Source organism: Stegostoma tigrinum, chromosome 14 (genome assembly GCF_030684315.1).
Source record: "Stegostoma tigrinum isolate sSteTig4 chromosome 14, sSteTig4.hap1, whole genome shotgun sequence".
Lineage (NCBI taxonomy): Eukaryota > Metazoa > Chordata > Chondrichthyes > Orectolobiformes > Stegostomatidae > Stegostoma > Stegostoma tigrinum.
The window spans coordinates 33202288-33229170 of record NC_081367.1 but is presented as its reverse complement, the minus strand read 5'-3'; the positions used below and the strand labels follow the sequence as shown (position 1 = coordinate 33229170).

Below are 26883 nucleotides of genomic sequence, written 5' to 3'. Positions count from 1 at the left end.
CCCCCAAATGGAGCTACGAATTTATTTAATTTTTTTGGTGTCCTTCACAATTTCCGTGGCTGTCTCTGGGAAATCAATATGCAAACTGAAAGGAAAGTTTAATTTAAATAGTTTTAAAATGCCGGGTGATGTGATAATTGGAGGGATGTTTCCTATTCATTACAGAGTCGTATCCTCAAATTCTTCGTCCAGCACATCACCGCAGTCTTCGGGGTGTGAAGGGTAAGCGTTCAGTTGTGAATAAATCATTATCGGGTTATTGTGAAACTGGGTAAATCCACAGTGAATTCTTGAATTAAAACATGTTCTATAAGGAACAAAAATGGAGCAGCTAAAGGAGCAATAGAATTGTCCCTCCTTGAACTAAAATTTCAATTTGTTTTCAGCTTTTAAATTGATCAGAACTTCAGAAAATAGCAATAGAAAGCTTGTCAAGTGGGTTTCATGCTAAATCAGTTTGCTTGCTGCCTTATTGAATGGTTTAATTCCGTAATGCAATGTATTATTAAAGCGAAAAGAACGTAAAGCGCACTTTAGTTGAGTATGTGAAACCAATGTATCCTTTGGAGTGGAGATGGTTCCTGACCCAGTTCTGTTGGAAAGTAAACTAATCTATCACTGGAGTACGAAAAAGAAATTGCTGGAGAAACTCAACAGCCCTAACAGCATCAGTGTACGAACACAAGAATTCACGTTTCGAAGTCAGTATTCTTCAGAATTTCTGTTTTTGTGTGCTTCGGATCTCCAGTATCCGCAAATCTTTGCTTTAGTTATTTGTTATTGGAGTTGTGTAGTGGCATTGTTTGCCTATTGTCATTGTATGAACGTTTGCATTTGAGATGTATTTAATATTTGTCCATCCGCTGATATAAGTAATCAATATGGAACCAGCATGAAACACTGTTCAAATCAATACATTTTAACGCAAACCATGTTGAAAGTTTCAGTAAAAACAAATTAATTATAAACACCCGTATTGAATTTCACGATTTTATTAAGGGCTGCTGGGCTAAATGTCCGTTGCTTTCTCAACGATGTCTCAACAACGATTTAAATCGCCAGTCGTGACCAAAAGACAAACATTTTCTCGAGTATATTTGCACATTCTCGCATCTTCTTTTTCGTTCTGAGAATGGTCTAAGCGGCATTATAGTCAATCGGTCATTCTATTAATTCTGCAACGTACCTGCAGATTGGAATGTTGCAAACGTAACGCCATTGTTTAAAAAGGAAGGCAGAAAACTTCAGTGTATTGATACTTTCGAAAGTAACTGATGGACAGAGCCAGCAGACATTTATGAAAAAGAATCATGTTTAACAAATGTGATATAGATTATTTAGAGAATGTTACTAGCAGCTGGATGTAGTGTATTTGCATTTTCAGAAGACGTTTGGTAAAGACCCAAATAGTTGCTGAATAAAAATAAAGTGCATGGGATTGGGGTCAATATATTAGTATGGATTAAAACTTGGCTAGCAGACATAATACAGAAAGTCAGAGTAATGTGTCATTTTCAGGTTATCAACCAGGATTAGTAGATTACTGCTAATGTTTAATGCCCTTCACATTCTATATCAATGAAGTAGATTTGGAGGACCAATTATATCACTTGCAAATTTGCAGATGGTACAAAATATGGTGGCAAAGTGAATTGTGATGAGGATGTAAAGATGCTTCAGGGTGATTTAGACAAACTGAGTGAATGAACAAGAGCACGGAAGATGGAATACAATGTGGATAAGTGTGAGGTTATCCATAATGATAGAAGGAATGAAGGTAGAGCGTATTTCTTAAGAGGCGAGAGATTGGAAAGTGTTGATGTCCGAACAGACAAACTTAGCATGCAGGTGCATCAAGATATTTAAAAGTCAAATGGGTATAATAGCTTTTATCATGAGAGGATTTGTATATATGAACAAAGAAGTCTAACTTCAATTACATACAACAACGGTGAAACCTAGAGTACTGCGGTCTCTTTGCTGAAAGGAGAGGGAGCATAACCTGAGATGGCCAGACCATCCAATGAGAAGAGATTGAGGTGACTAGTCCTGAATTATGTGGCATTTAGGAGCTGAGACACTATCTCATTACCTACAAAGTGCTTAAACTGATAGAATAGATTTAGAAAAAAGGAACCATGTTTTCCCTGGACTTATGGTCTAGAAACCTGGACACAATCTCAAGCCATTGAGATGGGAGAACAGTTCTTTAATCAGACGGTGGTGAATCTTTGGAATTCTCTACCCCATAGGACAGTGGTTGTTCAATCTTTAAGTAAATGCAAGAGAGAGACTGATGAATTTCCAATTACTAATTACATCAAATGATATGGGGATAGCACAGGGAAATGTTGTTGAGCTGGATGATCAGCCAGGATCGAGGATGGCAGAGCAGTCTTGATGGGCTGAATTGCCTGCACCCGCACCAATGTTAATATGTTTCAGTGGATGGAGCAATTGTGTCTCCAAGTAAAGGTTCCAACTGCATCATCTGTGTACAACACAGTCAGGAGCTCTGCGTGTTATTGTACTTCTGGTAGTCGGTGGAGGAAATGTTATGTTGATCCCAAGTCTTCAAACAAGACTGCAGCTGTTCAAAGGATGAGGAAAATATAATAACAATATACATTTTACAGTTGGTAGCAAAGTGACTTCAAAAAACCAGACAAAAAAGAACTAGTGGCTTCTGGATTTCTCCATTCCATATTAAAGGAATCTCCTGTTGCCAGTTATCTGTGATGCCATCAAGCAAAGACAATAACCCATTATGAGCTCATAGGTTGTAAACCAGGAAGTAAAATGCATCAATTTGCTGTCAATTAAAATAATTTTTATAGAGGCTTTTTTATGTACATTCATATCATGTAAGCATCATTGCCAAGTCAGCATTTAATAACCATTCCCACTTTACCGAAAGCAGGCAATGGTAACTTGCCTTTTTGCAATCCTGCAGTCCATATGTTATTAATGTTTCCTGTAAACTCTTTATCTCACTATTAACCCTTCCAAAATTTTACTCCTTTCCCACATGTATTTATATATTTTCTTTTTAAATGTATCTGTAGCATTTTTTCATAGAATCCCTACAGTGTGGAAACAGGCCGTTTGGCCCAACAAGTCCACACCCACACTCAGAGCATCCCACCCAGAACCATCCCTCTAATCTACACATCCCTGAACATGGTGGGCAATTTAGCATGGCCAATCCACCTAACCTACACATTTTTGGATTGCAGGTGGAAACCGGAGCACCCCAAGGAAACCCATGCAGACATGGGGAGAATGTGCAAACTCCACACAGGCAGTCTCTCGAGGGTGGAATCAAACCCAGGTCCCTTTCGTTTTGAGAGTGATCTAAGTGGCATTACAGTAAATTGGTCATCCTATTAATTCTGCAACGTACCTGCAGATTGGAATGTTCCAAAAGTAACACCATTGTTTAAAAAGGAAGGTAGAAAATGGCAACTTGTTAGCTCTCACCACGATTCCCTCATCCACTCCACCCTCCTCACCAGCCCCACCACCCCCAGCACCTTTCCCCACAATTGCAGGATGTGCTACACCTGCCCCTACACCTCCTACCTCACCTCCACTCAAGGACCCAAAAAAACCTTCCACGTCAGACAGATGTTCATCTGCACATCTGCTAATGTGTTCCATTGCATCCGCTGCTCCTGATGTGGCTTTCTCTACATCGCCAATACCAAGCGGAGGCTCGGAGATCACTTTGTAGAGCACCTGTGCTCAGTTCACGACAAACGACAACACCTCCCAGTTGCATGCCACTACACATCCGCCTCCAACTCCCTGGGTGACATATCCATCCTGGGCCTCCTCCAGTGTCACAATGACACCACCTGGAAACTGGAGGAGCAGCACGTCATATTTCTACCTTGGGAGCCTACAACTCAATGGTCTCAATGTGGGCTTTACTAGTTTCAAAATCTCCCCACCCCCAGCCTCATCCCATGACCGACTCTCCCTCTAATCCCTTCCTCCTTGAACTGACACAACCTGTCTAACTTCTGTCCCACCTATCCACTCCTCTCACCGCAGTGACCAATCCCCACCAATGCCTACCTGCACTCACCTATCACCATCCCACCTACCTTCCCCAGTCCCACCCCTCCTCTCTATTTATTTCAGAGCTCCCTTGCCTCTACCACATTTCTGAAGAAGGGTCCTGGCCTGAAACGTCATGTTTCCTGCTCCTCTGATGCCCGACCCGCTGTGTTCCTCCAGCTCCACACTAAAGTTACAGGGATGTTGCCGTGACTGGTGGGTTTGAGAGAGAGACTGAATAGGCTGTGGCTTTTTTTTACTGGAGCATCAGGTGCTGAGATTTATAGAGGTTTATAAAATTGTGTGGGGCATAGATAAGGTGAACAGCCAAGGTCTTTTTCCCAGGGTGGGGGAGTTCAGAACTAGAGGGCATAGGCTTAAGGTGAGAGGGAAAAGATTTCAAAGGGATGTGTGGGGTGACCTTTTCATCAGAGGGTTGTACATGTATGGAATGAGCTGCCAGAGGAAGTGGTGGAGGCAGGAACTATTATAACATTGAAAAGGTGACTGGATGGGTATATGAATAGGAAGGGTTTCGAGGGATATGGGCCAAATGCTGGCAAATGGGACTCAATCAGTTTAGGATATCCCATCGGCATGGGTCAGTTGGACCGAAGGGTCTGTTTCCATGCTGCCTAACTCTATAATTCTATGATTTTATGATTTCTTGATGAACATCTATGAAATCTTTCAATCTACCACAGCACAACAACAATTAGACAGAACAGAATTTACTAAACGGAAGCAGCAAGACAACCTGTATCAAATGTAAAATGTTCTCTTTCTTGACTTTTGGACATTAAACTCACTGATCATAGAATTCTTACAGCATGGAAACAGGCCGTTTGGCCCATAAAGTCCACATCAACTCTCTGAAGAGCATCCCACCCAGGCTCACCCTCTGCCTGTAACCCTGCTTTTCCCATGGCTTAATCCATCTAGACTGTGCATCCCAGGACACTGCGAGCAATTTAACATGGCCACCTAATCCATCTTCAGACTGTGGGAGGAAACCGGAACACCCAGAAGAAACCCACACAGACACAGGGAGAATGTACAAACTCCACACAGACACTCACCTCAGGGTGGAATTGAACTGATGTCCCTGGCGCTGTGAGGTGACAGTGCTCGTCACTGAGTCACCATGCCATGCAAAATGATACCCTTAAATGATAATCACCACATTTATCACTTTCTGTGCACATAATGCTTAATGCAGACAGCTTTTCTTGCAGTATTGTTAACTGCAATTCATTTTTTTTATAGTTTCCAGACTTGAAACTGACCTTTCTCTGAGCTGATTATTGCCAATGGGCTCAAAATAAAGCCTTGGTATTGCCTTCATGTAAGGGAAATAGCCATAGGAAGTGGTTGAGACCAAAACATCAAAGGTTTTCAAGAAAGAGTTAGATATAATTCTTGGACTCATTCCTGCTCCTATTTTCTATGTTCTATGAAAAATAATTGATTTTGAACTTGGATGATGACTCAGTAGAGGTCCAGGTGGCATAAGTGTCCTTTATCCGTATAACTTTCTTTGTTATAAGCTTGTAAGTACCTTATTTCTCCAATGAGTCACAGTCACATTGTCAAGATAATCTTTCTACAGAACTTTTATATCTTCACATGGCAAATATCTGATGCATCTGAATCAACCAAAAATGAAACGTTTTTTACAACATTTTCAAGAATGAGTGCTCTTTGCTTCAAGTTGGTTTCAAGTACACCTATCAAAGGAAGAGACTGAGTCACTGTAAAGTCGATTCTTGGACACATTTCCCCCCCATTCTTTTCCTTTATTCATACACTTGGATTCTACATTAAGCAGGTTTTCTTTTGCTTAGGTGGCAATTCTGTCAAAACTTTCTTGGGGTCATGTCAAGAACTGTAGGAGTGACATGTTAAGCTTTGAACATGCACGAAGGACCGTCTATTCATCCTATTGAGTCTTGTTATTCGGCGGAACTGATCTGACAAACAATTCTACAACTTGAACATGAAGGCAACACCGAGGCTTTATTTTGAGTCTATTGGCAACAATCGGTTCAGGACGAAGGTCAGTTTCAAGTTTGGAAAATATAAAAAAATGAATTGCAGTCAACAATACTGCAAGAAAAGCTGCTTGCCTTAAACATTATGTGCACTGAAAGTGATGAATATGGTGATTATTATTTAAGGATATCTTCTGACATGGCATGGTGACTTAGCGATTAGCACAACAAACTGTCCTTCCTATATTTTTAACTGCAGAATGCCAGCTTGTCTCCTTTTTCACTGTCATCTGTGTGAAGATGAGTAAGTGCGTCAATAATTAAACCATTATACATAGCTACGGCCAGTGTTGCCTATGCATGTGCTTCCCACCTAGTGTCAGAAAGATATTTTAGTTCAGTGAACTGGGATTGAAAACTGATTTGAATACTGCCCAGTGTTTTGTAGAAATGGAGAAAAATTGTCTGTCTGTTTCATAACAGTAAATAAAATTACAGTAACTAAGCAACAATCAACTGTAACGTAAACCCTGAGCCAAAACTTTCAGGGTCTTGTACTTTGGGGCCCATTATCAGGGCCTTGGTCTGTTTGGGGTCCCTGCTTGTTCTTGGATTACTGGTAAGGCTTCAGTGCTGGTGTCAGGACCAGGGCTGCTGTACTTGAGTCAGGAAAAGGATCGCTTTACTCGGTAGGGAGACAGATACAAGGTCTGAGGCCATTAGTAACATTGGTACACTTGATATTTGTCCTACGCCAATGGCTTCCTCAATTTTTATATGATTGGCAAGAAATGGATCAAAGTTTAGCAAAGTCCTTTCAAGACAAGAAAGGTCCTGTTATTCTCTTAAAGCTAGTAAACATTCTTCCAATGTCCATGTAATTGTAATAACATGTTCGAGTACATGTGTCCAATATATTTGCTCCTTTTTCATCTGTTCCTGTAGGTTTGAATCCAAGGTTATTTGATTTGATTTTGATTTTCTCCAAGGTTAACTTGAATTGCCTCATCAAATAAGTAAGCAAAGCTTTTCTAGAATCTCAGAAAGTACATGATTTTGAACTCTAACAGGGCTTCACCAGTCATCATTGGTCAGTGTTGCCACCAGTATTGAGAAGAGTGCATAGACAAAACAGTGAACACAACCAGCTGTTGGAGACAATACTGCTTAATCCTGACTGTACTTTTTTTAATCATTAATTTTCATTGATGAAACAAAATATAATTTGATTTTTGAATGATTCACTTCATTTTCACAAATTTGCTATTCCATGTTGACACACTGAGGACCTTTCTGTGTCCAGAATGAAATATCATTCTTAATCAATATACTCCAGAGATCATTGGACTTTGTGTACCTATTTTCTTTGGCAGGGATTTCAGGCCCTGTGACATTCTCAGGTGCAGTAGTCACTTTCATACTGTGCCATGTGTTCTAGTGGGAGAAGTGGATGCTTGTGTTTGCTTTAGGCCTCGCTGGTTCTCTTGAGTATAAGTCCTTCCTTCATGACAGTGAAATAACTGTCAACCTTTGGTCGTCATTTTACTACTGCTTTATTTTTCTCTTTTGACATCTATTTTCTTGGGTTCTCTTCATTTTTAACGACCTCCCTCAAATAATTGGGGAAATATACCTGGGCAAATTCTTTGAACTGAATTCATTTTGTTTACAAGTAAAGTAAAAGTAAAGCATTTAATATATACATTTCAATAAAACTTGTATTTACTTGGTAAGGATAGAAAGGGAGTGCTTTTAGCACTTTATTAGATTTTTAGTAAATAATGTCTGAAAGAAAACGTTTTAAAATTTTAATGCAATGTATATTATTGTCTTGAAAAAGCCATATAAAACATCTTTATTTAGTGATCAAAGTGTCTAAATGGATCATGTGACTGTTCGAGGTGAGAAAGGGGTGGCTATCTAGACTTGTTTTTGACCTGCTTTGATGCACTTCAGTTCGTCTGTGTGAGACACACCAGCCTGGGAATCTGAGTACTGCACTTCTTGAATGGGAGTCAATCAAAGCTTTATGATCATGTTTGGATCATGAGGCCCTAGGTTGGAGTTATACATTGGATATATGATAATCTGACGCTCGCAAAACAATTTGTCACTAATTATTTGCTGGACAGTGTCTGTAAACATAGATTGCGGCAGCATAGCTCCAACACCATCTTGTCTATTTATCCAGTAGCATTTCAATCATAAAGTATTTTCTGACCACTGTTGTGTACTTATGAGCTTCATTTAAGGTTTGTAATTTACAGTTTTCATTTTTTCAATTTTCTTAAGTCCTGTAAATGCTTTAAGTTCTACTCTCTGCAACATCTCCCTCTCTCCTCTCTTGTCTTTCTTCATTCTTAGAAATCAAAACTCATCCATTTCACAATTTTTTCAGCTATGCCTTTAAATTTCACACCGACTCGGCACTCCCCTCCTCCCACAGCTATATATCTGTTTCTTCCCATTTCAGTAAAATATCTTGGAGAAATGTTCTACTCTGAAATATGGTTTTAGATTGTCATTTGGGGCTTCTTGCCATTGACAAGGTATAGTAGTTAATGGTTCTGGACCAGAACCACAAGTCTATAGGTTGGGAGTTCAGATCTCCTACATGAAAAATTGTCAACTTTAATTCAATAAATCGGGCCTTTGTGACTCGTTCAAGAAAATGGCAATGAATGCTACTTCAGAAAGTCCAGTAATGTGCATCATGACAAGAAACCACTTGGTGTGGCCGATACTTAACTGCAGTCTGGCTTTCTCTTACTGCGTTATGAGGTGGAATAGTAAGGCAATGGCTAATAAATAAGCAATGATTATATAGTGAGAACAAAAAAGGGAAAAGAAAGTTCTTGCTCATACAAAAGAATTTACTAGGCCAATGTGAAAATATTTGAATAAATTATGGCACTGTGGCAGGAAAATCATTAAGTAAAATAAGGCTGCTATTCAGTACTGCAGCTATTATATACACCGCAAGTCCTTGTGAAAGTAATACTTTAAGCAAAAAGGACATGCTTCAGACAAGCAGATAAGGATAATAACTGCAGCCATGCTAGTCTAAATAAATGTGACCTTGCTGCACGAGTAAGTGATTCCTCAGCTCATTAGCTGCTGAAACTCTCCAAAAGTGGCTTTGTTACCTCTAGAATCGATTATTTTAATATGTTCCCAGATGATTTCTCATCTTCTACCCTCCATGAACATATGGTCATCCAAAACTCTGCTTTGCATATCCTACCTTGCTACAAAATGCATTCTCCTTCTGCACATTGACCGACATTGGCTCTTGATTAAGCAATGGCTTAATTTTTTTAAAAACAAAACTTATTTTCAAATGCTTTCATGGCTACCCTCCCTCTGTAATCTCCTCCACAACTACAATCCCCTCCACAACTACAATCCCTCAAGGTGTCTCACTTCTTCCATTTTGGCTTTGTGCCTTCCCTTGAATTTAACTTCACCATCATTAATATCCATTCAGCTGCCTGAGGCTGAAGTTCTGGTATTCCCTCCTACGTTATCTCTGCTTCTCTAACTTGCCTTCCGCCTTTAAGCCTCATTACTATGTACCTTTGGTCAACTGTCAAATTTTGCTTGTTAAAACTCTGGTGAATCACCTTGGGAAGTTTCATGATGGTGAACATATTTTACACAAGTACAGGTTAATATTGCATTACCTGTTAAATTCCTATAAAGATTCCAGAAAGATTTCGTTTTCGATATCTTTGATAACTATATTTTCTCCGCTCAATGTGTGGTTTTGTGAGTGTAAGATGGACTTTTCTCCTAACCTTTGTTTCAATTGTTTAACAGATTCAATTTCAGAGCTTTCCGCTGGGCCAGAACAATGATCCATGCGATTAATGAAGTCAACCAGAATGATTCAATTTTACCAGATGTACAGCTTGGGTACACAATCTATGACTCTTGTTTTACTATTTCCAAAGCTGTTGAAGGAACATTGACTTATCTGACCGGACAGGATGAAGCTGTACCCAACTACCGGTGTGGCAATGGAGCTCCTTTGGCAGTGCTGATAGGAGCTGGTGGGTCAGCTCTCTCTATTGCAACTGCCAGAATCCTGGGACTGTATTATTTTCCTCAGGTAACAGAATTGAAATGCTGTAATGATAAAATCTTTGTTTTCTTATAATGCCATAAGAAGATGAACATCAGTTTGGGGAGTATTGCATTAATTTGACAAATTACCCAACTAGTGTATTTACTTTAATTAAGTATTTCAGAATGTAGATTTTTAAGATACCAAATGGTAAAATTAAGTGAAATGACTTGTTGGGCAATTGTTTGAAATTGCAATTGAAATTGAAATATCTTACTTAAGATTACCTTACAAACAGAAGTTGTGCTTCAAGAATGAATGGTACTAAAGTTATTTCAAACTCAGACAGTAAAAACAGATTGATCCTTAGTTGTGCTTTTCAGCTGAAGATAATTGTCATTAAGACATTAAAGTTTGTGTACATTTGGATAGAAAGCCATTATTCTTCCTACAGAAACTTTTGAAATTGCTGACTCAGCTCTGGGGTTTACATCACTTGCAAAGCAAAATGTGAAATGATGTTGAATGTTCAGGCTACCTAAAAGAAAATGGAAATCTGAACCTGGAATATGAAAAAAATACAAGTTAATGCAAAATGTTCATTTTAGTTGTACAAGACAATTAATTTGATCTTAATTTGTTGTATTTATATCTTGTCTTTTATTTAACTTTTCCAAACTAAAATGCAAAGATGAGGAACACAGACATTTTTTTATTAAAATAAAATGTTTCTGATTAATCCTTGATTTTACTTTGCCTTGTTTTGTAATAGAAACTGCATTACATTTGGCATTGTCTTCCTTACTGAACAGTAAATCTCTGTTTCTCTAACTTGCCTTCCGCCTTTAAGCCTCATTACTACGTATCTTTGGTCAACTGTCAAATTTTGCTTGTTAAAACTTTGGTGAAATAAGTATTGGCTGTCTGGTGTCCAGAACATTAATTGCCAGAAACTATATTCTGTTTGCAGAAAATGAAAAAAACAGCTGAAATGGTACAGTGTATTGTTTTGCCAACAAATTACGTGGTGGAATGTGAGGATTTTGGCTCATGGCCATAATCCCACACACGTACATAGCCAAATCTTGTTTATGTAAATAATGCTGACCTTAGTGAAATCAGAGGGTGGGTCAAAGGGCTGTTTCAATAGTTCAGAAGCCAAAGTGATTAGATCAAGAGGAATTATAGAGAAGTATGGAGAAAATTAACAAAAGTGCATAAAGTATTCATTTTAAGAGTTAGCGTGTAATCCATGGTGATTTAAAGGGAAACTCTGTGGGTTGAATGGCCAAAAAATGTTTCATCATGTACAGATTTGTAATTTGTAAGGGAATAAAGGGTATGGGAGCAAGGCAGAAAAGTGAAGTCAAGGATGATCGGATCAGCCATGATCTTATTGAATGTTGAATGAGGCTTGATGGGCCAAATGGTCTACTTCTGCTCCTACATCTTATGATGTTATGGAAGTTTAGAAACTATAAAACAAAGTGAAGGCAAACAGTAAGTGTCCATGTGGACAACAAAACTTTCTAACAACTTCAGAGAAAAGCAGTAACTAGCTTATGTTGTTGACATGATATTGAATTGTTTTTGGTGAATTCTTAAATTTGTTTGACTACTGTTTTGCAGGTGGATTACTCAGCATCTTGCTCAGTTCTCAGTGATAAATTTCAGTTTCCATCCTTTATCCGGACCATACCAAGTGATGTTTTCCAATCCAGAGCAATGGCAAAGCTTGTGATACACTTTGGATGGACATGGGTGGGGACAATTGCATCAGATGATGACTATGGGAAATATGGAATTAAAAACTTTAAAGAGGAGTTAGAAAAGGTTGGCGTATGCATCTCTTTCTCCGAAACTATCCCCAAAGTTTATGCAAGAGAGAAAATAGTTCGAATTGTAGATACAATTGAGCAATCAACTGCCAAAATCATTGCAGTCTTTTCTGCTGATATTGATTTTAGCTCTTTAATAGAAGAAGTAATGCAACGCAATATTTCAGGAAGAACATGGATAGCTAGTGAGGCTTGGATTAACTCTGCATTGATTTCCAAACCAGACTATTCCTCACTTTTAGGTGGAACTATTGGACTTGCAATTCAACGAGCAGATATTAGTGGCCTACGTGATCACCTCATTCAATTAGATCCAAGAAATTCTGGAGAAAAGCTGATCACTGAGTTCTGGGAGCGAGCCTTTGATTGCATGTGGCCTGAACATGGGGTGGACACCAGTCGAACACTTGACCTAAAAACAACTGAGTATAACGGAACAGATGTAAATAACAGAATCCACATTATTCCCCCACTTTCTCAGCGGCTCTGCACAGGAAAGGAGAATTTGAATGAAATCGAGAACACATATACTGATGTATCTCAGCTGAGACTGACATACAGTGTGTACAAATCTGTATACACTGTGGCAAATGCCCTTCACAATATGCACACATGTAAGACTGGGGAGGGTCCATTTGTTAATGGAACATGTGCAAACATCTCAGATTTTCAGCCTTGGCAGGTATGTTTCAATGGTTCATAGAACTATAGGATTTATTTTACTGAGTTTCTAGTTTGTAACAATGTGCTGCTTTTCAGTGAACCACACATACTAGTAAAATATACTTTCACATAGAAGAAAATTAAAGAGAGGAAATCTAATTCTTTCTAAATGTTCCATCCAACACTCTTGCAACTTGAGCTCTTGCCCTGTTTTATCTAGAATAATGCAGTACAACAAAGGTCATTTGTTTTTTGGTGCTTTAAACAACTCTTTAAAAGTACTACCTTATTTACTTCCACTCTCTATTATGGAAAATATTCAGCGTGGTGCTCAGTTAAAAGTGGTGTACCACAAGGATCTGTTCTGGGTCCTCTTCAACTTGTGATTTTTGTAAATGATTTGGATGAAGGAGAAGAAGGGTGGATTAGCAAGTTCACGAACGATATGAAGGTTGGTCGCATTGTGGACAGTGCGGAGGGCTGTTCTAGGTTACTAAGGGACATTGATAGAATGCAGAGCTGGGCTGAGAACTGGCAGATGGTATTTAACCCTCAAAAGTGTGAGGTGAATCATTTTGGAAGGACAAACTTGAAAGCAGAATACAGGGTTAATGGAAAGATTCTTGGCAGTGTGAAGGAGCAGACGGACCTAGGGGTTCATGTTTACAGTTCCCTGAAAGCTGCTACCCAGGTGGATAGAGTTGTTAAGAAGATGTATGGTGTGTTAGCTTTCATTAATAGAGGGATCGAGTTTGAGAGCCATGTACTTTTGCTCCAGCCATACGAAAGCCTGGTTTGGCCACATCTGGAGCATTGTCTCCAGTTCTGGTCACCTCATTACAGGAAAGATGTGGAAACGTTAGAAAAGGTGCAGAGGAGATTTACCAGGATGTTGTCTGGAATGGAGGGAAGGTCTTATAAGGAAAGGTTGAGACAGCTCAGACTTTTCTCTTTAGAACGACGAAGGATGAGAGCTGACTTGAGAGAGGTATACAAAATGATCAGAGGTATAGATAGAGTAGACAGCCAGAAGGTTTTTTCCTAGGGTGGATGTAGCTTTTACGAGGGGACATAGTTTTAAAGTGAAAGGAGGTAGATACCGGGGAGTCATTAGAGGTAGGTTCTTTACTCAGAGAGTGGTAGGCGCATGGAATGCATTGCCGGAGAGGGTAGTGGAGTCGGCCTCATTAAAGGCATATAAGCGGCTATTAGATAGGCATATGGATGATAGTATAAGGTATGGGTGGAGGTTAGATAGATCTTAGGTTTAGGGGAAAAGTTCGGCACAACATTGTAGGCTGAAGGGCCTGTGCTGTGCTGTACTGTTCTATGTTCTCTTGCTCTTTCTCCAGAGTCGTGCAAGTCTACTGCAGGATTTTATCTGGTTCCCTTTTCAAAATTACTTTTGAATTTGCTCTCACCATCCTTTTAGGCAGAGTAATCAGATCGCGAGACTTTACAAACTTTTAACCTTTCTTATACCAGCTTTGGCTTTCTTAGCAATTGCCCCTAAAACTGATTAGAATCTAATTAAAGGTCTCATTGCTGAAAAAGTTGTTAAAAATAATGTGATGCTCATCAATATTTATGTTTCTGAAATGTGAACAAATACTTAATAAAGGGCAAGTGAAACACAAGTAGTTTTCAAAGTTGTTCTTAATTTCAGGAACCTTGAAATATTGAACCAGACTGTTTCAAAGGTGTATTATTGTCTTCCTACTTTTCACAGAAATCAAACTTATTTTGTAAGCATGCTATGCTCAGTAATAGTGTGTCACCTGTGAATTATTGACTGCATTTATGATTTAAATGTTTTAAACAGCAGTTATGGACAAATAAGCTTTTTTTAACATCTGGAGAAATCATTGTTTGCTCAATGAATCTGACAATGTACACTGAAGAGTATGTAGACAATTGAAAGTATGATTGAGAGTTTGTTGAAGATCCATTTGCATTGCTGTTTTATGTTCACAAATCACATGTCCTGTTAATTTTTTCTTTGTTGTTTTTAGCTCATGTATTACCTGAAAAATGTTCGGTTTAAGAGCCTTCTAGGGGAAGAAATATATTTTGATCAAAATGGTGATATCGATGCAATATATGATATCATTAACTGGCAGAGAACCTCCGATGGGTATATCTCTTTTAAGGTAGTTGGCAGTTATAATGCGACTGCACCCTCAGGGCAAAAGATGATCATCCAAAATGACTCTATAATTTGGAATGATGACCAGGTTACGGTATGTAAGAAATGGCGCATATGTTTCTCTTAAAACAGATGGCTTGTGTAATTATTGTGTGTGTTTGTTAGTGAAGGAGGGTAAGTCAAACATGGATTAATATAACTGTTAATTACCTTTCGACATGAAATCAAAGTAATAGCACTTTAAGTTTGTGAAGTGGTAAATAATTTGCCCTTTTCAAAAATTCAGTGTGTTAAATTGTGTCAAAAATTAACTATTAACCTGGAATGAATTTCAAGCACTACTGTCATTAATTTACATTTTATTGGACAACATTTGACTTGATTGTTAGTTTTGGATGTAATTTTTAAAAAAATTCCAAAGTACTTCTAGAAACGTGAGATAACAAGGTGTGGAGCTGGATGAACACAGCAGGCCAAGCAGCATTTGAGGAGCAGGAAAGCTGACTTTTCCTTCCTGCTCCTCTGATGCTGCTTGGCCTGCTGTGTTCATCCAGCTTCACACTGTGTTATCTCAGATTCTCCAACATCGGCAGTTCCTACTATCTCTATAACAACTTCTAGAAATGTGTTTGTTTGTACATGTTCACTTGCACGTGTGCTTGTATTGATTGAGGTGGAAGGTGGGTGAGACTGGTGGAGGGAGTGTGGAGCGGTTATTAGGGAGAATTGTGGGGATGGAATGGTGGTGCTAGTAGAGACAAAGAGATTTGCATTTAATGTGTGACTGTAATTGCAAACTAGAAAATTAGTCAGGGGGAAGCTGTAAGTTTCACTGATGCTTCCTAGTAGAGATTCTATTCAAGCGATAAGGGCAGAAGGAACATCTTCTTTCTCTCAAATTGGTGATGGCTGCTAAACCTGAAAAAAATTACCATTCTCAGATTTGTCACTTGGGTATGCAATAGTTTTGCATAGTAGGTCCTGAACCTGTGTATTAATACATCATTGATTTATCATTTGAAGGAGTTATTTCAATTGTTATGATCCCATGGGGGAACTGTAACCAAAATAATCAAATTTACTGCATGATCCCCAAATGAAGAAAATGTCAAAAACGTTCCACAATTCGTAGCTTTTACTTTAACACAAATCAGAACCAATACAAATTACACTTAAACTAATAGACAAATGATTCTTGAAATAAAAAAAGGCACATTTCACTTTATATAGTTGATACAGGACTACAAATTCTTAGATCAGCCTCTACACAAAAGTGGTACTGCACACACATATGTTGCCAGTAACTTAATTTCTTTCCAGTCAATATGGCTTCAAAACTGAGAGTCCCCAGGAGGAATGTGAATGCACTGGAGAGAATGCAGAAAAGATTTACCTGGATGTTGCTTGGAGTTGAGAGTTTTATTTATGAAGTGAGATTTGTTAGTCACGGGGTTGTTTTCCTTGGAGTAGAAGAGACTGACGTGGGAGATGATTGAAATGCATAATGTTATGAGGGGCATAGGTAGGGTAGACAGGAAGGAACTTTTCCCCTTGGTGGAGGGAAATATGACCAAGGGCTATAGGTATAAGGGAAGGGCCGGGATGTTTAGAGGGAATATAAAGAGAAATCTTTACATCCAGAGAGTGCTGTCAATTTGGAACTCCCCGCTTGTAAGGATGGTAGAGCCAGAACCCCCCATACCATTAGGAAGTATTTAGATGTACACTTGTGATGCTTAGGCATACAAGGCTATGAACCCAGTGCTGGAAAATGGGATTAGAATAGTTAGGTGGCTGTTTTCAACTGGTACAGATTCGCTAGGCCTTTTGCTGTCTGTAGACTTCCATGACACCTGGATTAATGTCCAATTCTACACTCCTGCATACCCCTGTTAATTTTTCAACCCCTTGGTTATGAAGAATCTATCCAGTAAAGTCCCCTCAGAATTTTATATGGTTCAGTTATGTCACCTCTGCCTCTTCTACACTCTAGAGCGCTCTCTGTCTCGTCACTCCTCATAAGGCAATCTATTACTAGAGAAAATCTTCTCTGATCTGCTTTTAATGCATTCACATGCTTCTGTAAGTATGGTAAGCAGCACCATACACAGTACTCTAGATGTGGTCTCACCAGTTCATTGAAGAGTTGTTATCATTTTATGTATTCAAAAGGACATTAGCCTGGTCATAGATGTCATAAAATGCATACTACTATTGACATAAATAGGTTTTACTATCTGCTAGTTATAAGTAAGCAGCTTTCCTAACTTGTAATTTACTGGTACACGAGAAAAATATCAGATTATTTTGTGGCTTTTTTTTGTAAATTACATATGGTGTGTTAGCTTTCATTAATAGAGGAATTGGTTTCAAGAGCTGTGATATTATGCTCCAGCTATACAAAAGCCTGGTTCGGCTACAGTTGGAGTATTGTGTCCAGTTCTGGGCGCCTCATTATAGTAAAGATGTGGAAGCGTTAGAAAAGATGCAGAGGAGATTTACCAGGATGTTGCCTGGAACGGAGGGAAAGCTTTATGAGAAAATACTGAGAGAGCTAGGGCTTTTCTCTTTAAAATGACAAAGGATGAGAGCTGACTTGATAGAAGTGTACAAAATGGTCAGAGGCATAGACAGAGTGGAGAGCCAGAGACTTTTTCCTAGAGTGGAGATAGCTATTACAAGGGGGCATACTTTTAAAGTGAGTAGAGGTAGATATAGTGGAGACGTCAGAGGTAGTTTCTTTACTCAGAGAGTGGTAGGGGCGTGGAATGCATTGCCGGAGAGGGTAGTGAAGTCGGCCTCATTAGGGGCATTTAAGCGGATATTAGACTGGCACATGGATGATAGTATAAGGTAGGTTGGAGATTAGATAGACTTTAAATTTTGGGTAAAAGTTCGGCGCAACATTGTGGGCTGAAGGCCCTGTACTGTGCTGTACTGTTCTATGTTCTACAATTTAGAAAATCCTACTTAATCTGTATCACTATTTCATTTGGGCAGCCTCCATTTTCTGTATGTAGTGAGAGCTGTCAGCCTGGTACCAGGAAGGGAATTCGCCAAGGAGAACCGGTTTGCTGCTTTGACTGCATTCCATGTGCTGATGGAGAGATAACCAATGAGACAGGTTAGTGAAATCATTTAAAATGAAATATAATATTGAAATAATAAAAACAAAATGAAATCATATTTTATAACTAATGGATGGAAACTATTGGGGATTACAAATCTAAAATCCTAGTGTAAATAATGCTGCCTGTTATGAAGCTAATTTTGTAACATTACCCCAAATGTTTACACTATACTTTCACATACAATAATACATAGTTTTCCTATTAATGCATGTGTTAAAATAATACAGTTCAACTACAAATTTGATTAAGATGTGTTACTATTCTTGAAGAAGATCGAAAGATTAACATTTAAATACCGTAGAATGTATCACGCCACAGATCACGCTACTGGAGGAAAGAAAAGAATGGGCAGCCTCCAGACAGTCATAGAGAATCAGGCAGATAGTGTAGGAGTCCCCTGGGGTTCCACTCACAAACTGGATTTCCATTTTGAAGCTGAAGAGGGTGCTGGTTGCTCAAGGCAATTCTACAGAGCCAAGCTCCTGGCACCACAAGTGGTCTAACTCTCCAGGAGGGGAGGAGGAGGAAAATACAAGTGACATTGAGAAGGGATTAATTAGTTAGGGGACCAGACAGTCATTTCTGCAGCTGCAAACAAAACTCCAGAATGGTGTGTCGGTGTGTAATCAGCACAAACTTAATAACTGATTTACTTGAATAACTGGCAATTCAATGTTAATATAAACAATTAGTAAAATAAATTTGCAGTGACATATCTACATCAAACATAGAACATAGAACATAGAAAAGTATGGCACAGTACAGGCCCTTCGGCCCACGATGTTGTGCCGTGGATTAATCCTAATCCAAAAATAAAATAACCTAACCTATATTCCCCTCAATTCACTGCTGCCCATGTGCATGTCCAGCAGTCGCTTAAATGTCACTAATGACCCCACTTCCACGAATACGACTGGCAAACTATTCCATGCGCTCACAACTCCCTGGGTGAAGAACCTCCCTCTGACGTCTCCTCTATACCTTCCTCCTAACACCTTAAAACTATGAACCCTCACGGCAGTCAATCCTGCCCTGGGGAAAAGTCTCTGGCTATCGACTCCATCCATGCCTCTCATTACCTTGTACACCTCGATCAGGTCACCTCTCTTCCTCCTTCTCTCCGGAGAGAAAAGTCCGAGCTCAGTCAACCTCTCCTCGTAAGACAAGCCCTCCAGTCCAGGCAGCATCCTGGTAAACCTCCTTTGCACCCTCTCCAAAGCCTCCACATCTTTCCTATAATAGAGCGACCAGAACTGGACACAATATTCCAAGTGCGGTCTCAACAAGGTTTTGTAGAGCTGCAGCATAACCTTGCGGCTCTTAAACTCGATCCCCCTGTTAATGAAAGCCAAAACACTATATGCTTTCTTAACAACCTTATCCACCTGGGTGGCAACTTTGAGGGAAACTATATTGGAAAACCTGTGGCGCACAGAAAAATAGAGCTGTATTTTACCAGAAATTGGCTAAGTATCATTTTTGTCAAATTCCATGCAAATTTTCTATCCACAAGGCCCAGTGAGGTTTCTTGTGTGATTACCCTAAACTCACCTCAGTCTGGCAGGCTATATTTGAAGTTGGAGTGGTCAGCTCCAGAAAGATAGAGGAGGCTGTTGGGTGTGAAGATGACCTGGACTCTAGACCTGGACTGAAGACATGACTCGGATCCAGCACGGCTGAAGTTTAAAACTAAAGAAACATCTCTTCAGCTCTCATCCCTCTATCCCTCCCATTCATGCCATTACATGTCTCTCACCTGCCCCCATGATTCCTTATGCACCCAGTTCCACTATTTGCACTCTCAATCAAACGCTATGTCCTCTCGTGCCCTCCCTATGTCAGTGTGTGGTTCCTCTAAACAGCTTCTATGGCCTCCATGCCAGGATGTGTCCTTTATCCATCCTCCATAACATCTTATTGACTCTATATCTTGGTGTGACCTCTACACCTCTATGGTCCTTTAGAGCCTTTCTTCCAACTTAGCACAAACTCATGCCAACCCAAGCCCATCCTGTCATTACCTTGTGACTTTACACATACCATGCCAACTCATTTAGTTTTGAACATAAGTGGAATTCAGAATCAAAGCAGACTTGAGATGCAATACATTTTTAAGTGTTTATTGCTGATTTCAGTATATTGAAAAGTTCACTCTCTCACCCATAAAAATCCATTTATTATATCTACAGCCCATCAATTAAATAAAACATTTTAACAAGTATTTCATGCAAGTGCAGATCACTTATAACAGCAGGCATTGGAATTCAAAGTTACACATCAAACAGTCTACAACTTCAATCAAACTGTGAAGTGAAAGGAAATCTACTCCGATAATTACTGGTTAGAAAATTAGTCAAACTACAATAATCCAGTAATGGAAACCCTCGGGCCTATCTCACCAGACTGAGTGAAATAATGAGCATACATTTTTAACACTCTAGGTATGCTTAACAAAATACTAAAAAGGCATGTCATTTAAAAGCCTTTAAAGTTTGACAGCATCCTCTGATGAATCCTCTTGATGCTTTTGGTATGTCCCTTTAATAGGTTCTCTTGATTCATTTGACAGCTGCTCTATCAATCCCTTTTTCAGGTTCGCTTGATATTTTTGACAGGCTCCTTTGACAGTCTGTGGACAGTTCCACTTAACTTGATGACAAGGAGCTTATGCACTTTTAATGCACATTTATGTCTACTTTAAACAATTCCAAAGTGCATCTGATCTTCTCTGGAGAGCAACTGATTTCCTCCAAAGAGCATCTGACATCCAACAAAGGGTACTTTATCTCCATCTAAGGTGTCCTGGGGTATCTGGAGGGATATCTTACCTCTCCAAAAGGGATCCTTGTTATCATTAAAGTGATAACAAGGTTCAGATCTGCCTTACCTGAGTCTACTCTGCATATTTTTGTTTCACACTCTGAAGCTACCAAAATCCCACCCTTGGAGAGGCAGCTAATGATTTAAAAGGCTTCCATGAATTGCACATGCATAAATTCTAATCCAACCCCATTCCTGTCCTGTGAAACTGGAAAGTACTGAATTTGGGGATGAGACTTGTAAGTTCCATTCTCATCTGCTCTCCATTATGGTGAAAATCTAGACTGTAATCCACAGTTCTGTAGTAACAGATATTTAAATTTAGTATCTTATGTTAATTCTATTCTCTCAATTTTACAAATGTTTCCTTTCTCTTAGTTCACGTTATACTGAGTGATTCTCTCAGGGGACGCGAGGTGGTATGTTTAAGGTTGCGGTAAAAACAAAAGACTCTCAGATAATTTCTAAAACCTGCTTCATAAGCAACTAGTACTACATAGTCATCAGTTAGTACAAGTTGGATGGAAGCTGTATAAGTATAGTGGTACATGGTCCAGACTTTTTATCCTTGATGAAGAAGATCCTTGATCTCCACTTCACATACCTTATTTCAGGGAATTGGAGTGGAAGAAATTCCTGGTGTGCACCTAAGTGTGACTGTTGCATGATGCACAGTGTCAGATATCCAGCATACCACTTGCAATATTCTCATCATTATCCTTATCACATCCCTTTAATATGTTAGCATAGCATTTCTAGGCAGTAAATAAGGAAAGAAGATTGATAAGACATTTTGAAAAGGCGTTTAGAATTTGGAAGATAAAATTGCAAGTAAACAGCTTAAAAACAGAGAACCAGTGGTAAGGTGTGCCAATTATATTAAGAAATAAAACCCTTGTGGTAAAATCCCTACAGCGTGGAAACAGGCCCTTCGGCCTAACAAGTGCACACCGACCTTCAGAGCATCCTACCCAGACCCATCCAATTCCTGAGCACTATGGGCAATTGTGTATGACCAATCCATCTAGCCTGCACATCTTTGGACTGTAGGAGGAAACCAGAGCACCCAGAGAAAACCCACGCGGACATGGGAGAATTTGCAAACTCCACATAGTCAGTTGCCTGAGGGTGGAATCAAACCCAGGTCCCTGGTGCTGTGAGGCAGCAGTGCTAACCACTGAGCCACTGTGCCATCACCAATGAAGTGGGGATGTATATTTTTATGGCTTTCTTTCTTGAGAACTTGCAGGTGGGATTTGCATGTAAAATAAAACAGATGGCTAGTACACCACCTTCATTCCCAACACTGAGCTGTCTCTGATATTACAGCTGGCAGGTAAGATGACGTTAGGCCCAGTACAGCCCTTACGTAGCTCATGAAAAGCTACTTAAGGCCTCATTTCCAGTCTGATGCTGCAATATGGTTGGCTGGGGAAGATGGAAGGAAAATGGCTAGTCGGCTATTTTCCCAATAAGATGGGAAGTATGGGGTTGGAGTAGTTGCTTTCGGGCATCCTCTGTGAAGATGGCACCTCACCTTTGTGCCTCTGCCCCATGTCACTCAAATGTAACTTCCATCCTCCTCTTGCTAATGTTTGCAAACCCTCCCTGGCTAAAAGCTGCTGACACAGCTTTCCAGCTGACATCCATGATCTTTCTCTCAGGATTTGCTTGTAGTCTCAGCAGCCATCCCTACTGTGTTCAAACACTGCTGAAGCTCCTCAGCTGCTAGCCAATCAAATTGGCATGCAGCTTTTGAGAATTGGCCTGGCCTTGCCGAGGGATGGAACTTTCTGTTGCAATACGTGAAGTTTTCCCCCAGTAAGTATCACTGTGGGCAGCCATCTATAAAGTTGGCGAACTGCTGACTGATTTTTTTAATATGTTGCTAGGGATGGGGGAGCATGCAAGATTCACCCCATGGTATTCTGAATGATAAAATAACAAAACAACATAAACAACTATACATCTTATTTAGGGAGGCATTTGTAAACTTGCCGACGTCCATACAATCCATTTAGGAATGGCTAGTCATGAGGCTGAAAGGTATGGATGTATAGATGCAATTCTTCGTTGTGATACAAAAGTCATCATGGGATTGGATGAGATCAATTCACTCGCTTTTCCCAATGAGAACAAATGCCAACGGCTCTATTCAATGCAGGCCACAAGAGTAGAGGCCTGCATCATCTCTTTGTATGAAAGCCTACTAAATGGACTTTGGCATGTTTTCCCAGAAGCAAAGGCTGGCAGCACTTTGCTCAGCATTGTCACCGGACGGGTGTCAGAATGGGCCCATCCCCACCTAATACCCAGAATCTCTAGACAGAATGAGTGATGGGGGTGGGGGGAAGATTCTTGGATGGGGTAGGGATGGCAGCAAGGGCAGGTGATTACTTTCAGCAGCCTTCCCCACTACTTTGCCATGACTGGGTCCCTTGATCATATACTGAATGCTTTGAAGAGAGGCACGTCTTGTTAGCAATACCCACTGGAAGCCTTTAAGCGATCCCAACAAAGTTTGCTTTTTGGTCTTTGAATGTAACAATCCCCCACCCACTGCTGGGTGATTACCATTGGTGGAGGGATGAGACCGTCCTACCCTGAACAATGGTAGAAAAGTGATATGGCCCCTACCTTACCACAAGAATAAATGCTCCTCTGCATCACATCACCACAGGAGCGAGCATTACATTCTGTCCTATTAATGAGATATGAGATTCTTTTCAAATAAGATACAGTAATTTGATATTTATTTGCAGGCCTAAATAGTACATATCTCTGTCAACAAAATAACAAAATTTTCATGTCTGTTTAACAGATTCAAGAGAATGCATTCAGTGTCCTGAAGATTACTGGTCCAATGCAAACAGAGATGAGTGTGTGCATAAAGTGGTCGAATATCTTGGTTACAATGATGCGTTGGGAATGGCATTGATAGCACTATCAATATTTGGAGCTTGCGTTGCTGCAGCTATTGCCGTAGCTTACTTGGTTCGAAAGGATACTGCCCTTGTAAAAGCTAACAATCGTGGACTAAGCTTTGTGCTGTTGCTTTCATTAGTGATATGTTTTCTCAGCTCAGTTGTCTTTGTTGGTGAACCAGTGGCATGGTCCTGTATGACACGACAGGTTCTTCTTGCTATTAGTTTTGCTACTTGCCTTTCATGCATGTTATCAAAGGCTGTTAATCTGATGCTGAAAGCCAGAGAAGCCAAAGCAAAGTCACCCGAAGGCACAACAAAAAAACTTTTCAGCCCTTTGCAGCAAAGAATTATTGCATTGATCTTTGTCTCATGCCATGCTTGTCTCTGTGCAGCTTGGTTAATAATTCTCCCCCCTTACCCTGTCAAGAATACACAGTCTCAAAATATCAAAATAATTATGGAATGCAATGAAGGGTCTGTAGTATTTCTGTGTTGTGTGTTAGGGTACGATGCATTATTGGCTGCTATTTGCTTTGTTTTTGCATTCATTGCTCGGAAATTACCTGATAACTTTAATGAAGCTAAGTTTATGACTTTTGCCTTGCTTGTCTTTTTTATTGTTTGGATTTCTTTTATCCCAGCCTATTTAAGCACTCGGGGAAAATATATGGTTGCTGTTGAAATGTTTGCCATTTTGGCATCTAGTTTTGGCTTGGTTGCATGTCTTTTTGTTCCCAAATGTTATATTATCTTATTGAAGCCGGAAAGGAACACAGAGGAATTAGTTAGCGGCAAAACTGATACAAATGACAAGAGTGCACCACCAACCTCACAGTCATTGACCACCTCAGGAATAAGCACTGCTTGTTCATCGGTAACACTCAATTAATAAAGTTGCTTATATATAACAGTTAACATTTTAAATAATAAATTATAAGTAATATTATCATTATTTTCATTGCTTGAGTATGAATTAAACTGAACAAACGTTTAAAGAAGCTATAGTTTGTATATCAGAGATGTAATATGCTGATGGTTCTATTTTAATGTCAGAATTTGTAGAATGTATTTTTGTCTGTTCTTGTCTATCTCCTGATCAATTCTCTGTTTGCAAATCTACAATAGTATAAACAACGTGAAGGAGCAAATCAAAGTCTGCAGGGCCTGAACCATATTGCATTTTTGAGAAAATAAATAAGTCATTTTGTTTTACAAGCATAATATCTTGAAGATACTTTCCAGATTATATTTAATACATGACCAAATTCTGAAGGTGCAAATGTGTTCTGCTCATGCATTTTACCGCCAAACACTGTCACATACAAATTCAGAAACTAAAAGGGAAGCAGCAAAATTCAGGAAGAGGGCTAACAATGTCATGAACAAACTGTTTACTGGTGGAGTACAAAATATGACTAGAAAAAAAAATTAAAAGTCATTGTGGGTGGAGATTTTGCTATTGTTCATTGAAAAAATTCCATTCTCAGTGAAAAACAAATTCTGGGTTTAAAGTCCCCTATTTTATAATCACATCCTAAATGGAAGCTGAGGTTTATATGCTGCATACATGGCTAAAGTAAAATACAATGCTATGTGCTTCAGAGGATTGGATAAACTCAGATTCACTTGTTCCACATGTTTATAATTCCTGTGTAGCTTTATTTGTTTCATGTTTTGCTTATTTAACACAAATAAGCTTAAAAATGTTGTTGCCACCTCTAATGATTGAAAAGATCATATTTTTCATTTCATAACAAACTTAATTTGCTGTTAAATAAATGGAAAATTCTGTGTTAAAATGGTGGGGAAAATATATAAAATAAACACATTTAAATGTTCATTACAATTGCCAAGCTAAGGTTTTAGTTTAAGGGAAAATTGTGATACTACATCTGAGGGAAAATTTATTTCTAGTGTCATAATGAAATTGAATATAAATTGATACCACCTACCAGCCTCACCAAAGGCTTAGCTTTTACAGAATGAGTTTTATCCACTTGGAATCACATGCCTATGTTATGTAGAGAGTTAATTTAAAATTAGTAATTTATTTGCTTTATTTTCTTTCCATTCCCAATTATTTAAATATTCCTACAGACTCTTGATTAATTGAGAATGGCAGTTAAAAAAAGTTTCCCCCTTCCCTAACCTGTATTTATTCCAGTTCCCTCCCCCCATCCCCCTCTCTGATGAAGGGTCTAGGCCCGAAACGTCAGCTTTTGTGCTCCTGGGATGCTGCTTGGCCTGCTGTGTTCATCCAGCCTCACATTTTATTATCTTGGAGTCTCCAGCATCTGCAGTTCCCATTATCTCCAACCGAGAGTATGTTCATGACTTATTTTCTACCTCTGCTAAAGTTGCTCTGCAACAACCTGTTGGAAATGTAGGCTTGCAACTTTGTGACTTTTCTCTCTGTCTCTGTAATTTTTTGTAAAAGCTGAGTTAGCATCCACTTAACACCAATAATTTAGTGCAGTGGAGGATGAATTCAATGACCCTATTCAATAACACAACTGATCATGTTTAACTTTTGAAAATATATTCATTCTTTATATTTGCTTAATTCGTAATACTATGCTATCTGTATAAACCAATTGCATCTTTTGATAATGTAATCTTACAATAAAAAAAATTGTGATTATACGACAAACAAAAAGGTTTGGAAGTTATTTTAATTGTACGTCAATGGTTTGAATTATTTTGGAATATCTGGACAATTAATGGGTCCTGATTAATCTAAAGATCACCATCTAATTCTGCTTGAATTTGTGGGTTCAGTTAGCCTGTGCTTGAAAAATTCAAATGATTATGTCCAAAATTAGATGCGATTTTGCTATTGGACAATATTTAGTAAATAATCACACATTAAGAATTAAGATTATCAATTGGGCTCATCATATGATTGATTTGCGTGTGCAAGAAGCTACGGATGATTACGTTGTGGTAATATAAGTAGACTTGTAATCCAGAAGCTCAGACTAATTGATCTGGGAACAGAAGTTCAAATCTCATTATGGAAGCTAATAGAATTTCAAATCAACGTAATCTAAAATGTAAGATAATAAAGTGTGAAGCTGGATGAACACAGCAGGCCAAGCAGCATCTCAGGAGCACAAAAGCTGACGTTTCGGGCCTAGACCCTTCATCAGATGACCCTCTCTGATGGCCCGAAACGTCAGCTTTTATGCTCCTAAGATGCTGCTTGGCCTGCTGTGCTCATCAAGCTTCACACTTTATTA

The 26883-nt window shown here is 39.1% G+C and overlaps 1 protein-coding gene across 1 annotated transcript; it reads left to right on the top strand.

Annotated features, from left to right (window-relative positions):
* Positions 1–25793, top strand: LOC125457851 (vomeronasal type-2 receptor 1). The gene is made up of 6 exons (XM_048542542.2): positions 1–222; positions 9873–10164; positions 11749–12639; positions 14633–14860; positions 17767–17890; positions 23539–25793. The coding sequence occupies exons 1-6, from the start codon at positions 8–10 to the stop codon at positions 24531–24533; spliced, it is 2745 nt and encodes a 914-aa protein (XP_048398499.1). The 5' UTR covers positions 1–7; the 3' UTR covers positions 24534–25793.
* Positions 25794–26883: the final 1090 nt, after the last annotated feature.

What these genes read in the sequence shown, in the direction of transcription:
- LOC125457851 (XM_048542542.2), top strand. Translation starts at nt 8, where the DNA reads ATGGAGCTACGAATTTATTTAATTTTTTTGGTGTCCTTCACAATTTCC. An exon ending in CAGATTTTCAGCCTTGGCAG is followed by an intron (nt 12,640 to 14,632) that starts GTATGTTTCAAT and finishes TGTTGTTTTTAG; the next exon opens with CTCATGTATTACCTGAAAAA. An exon ending in AGAGATAACCAATGAGACAG is followed by an intron (nt 17,891 to 23,538) that starts GTTAGTGAAATC and finishes TCTGTTTAACAG; the next exon opens with ATTCAAGAGAATGCATTCAG.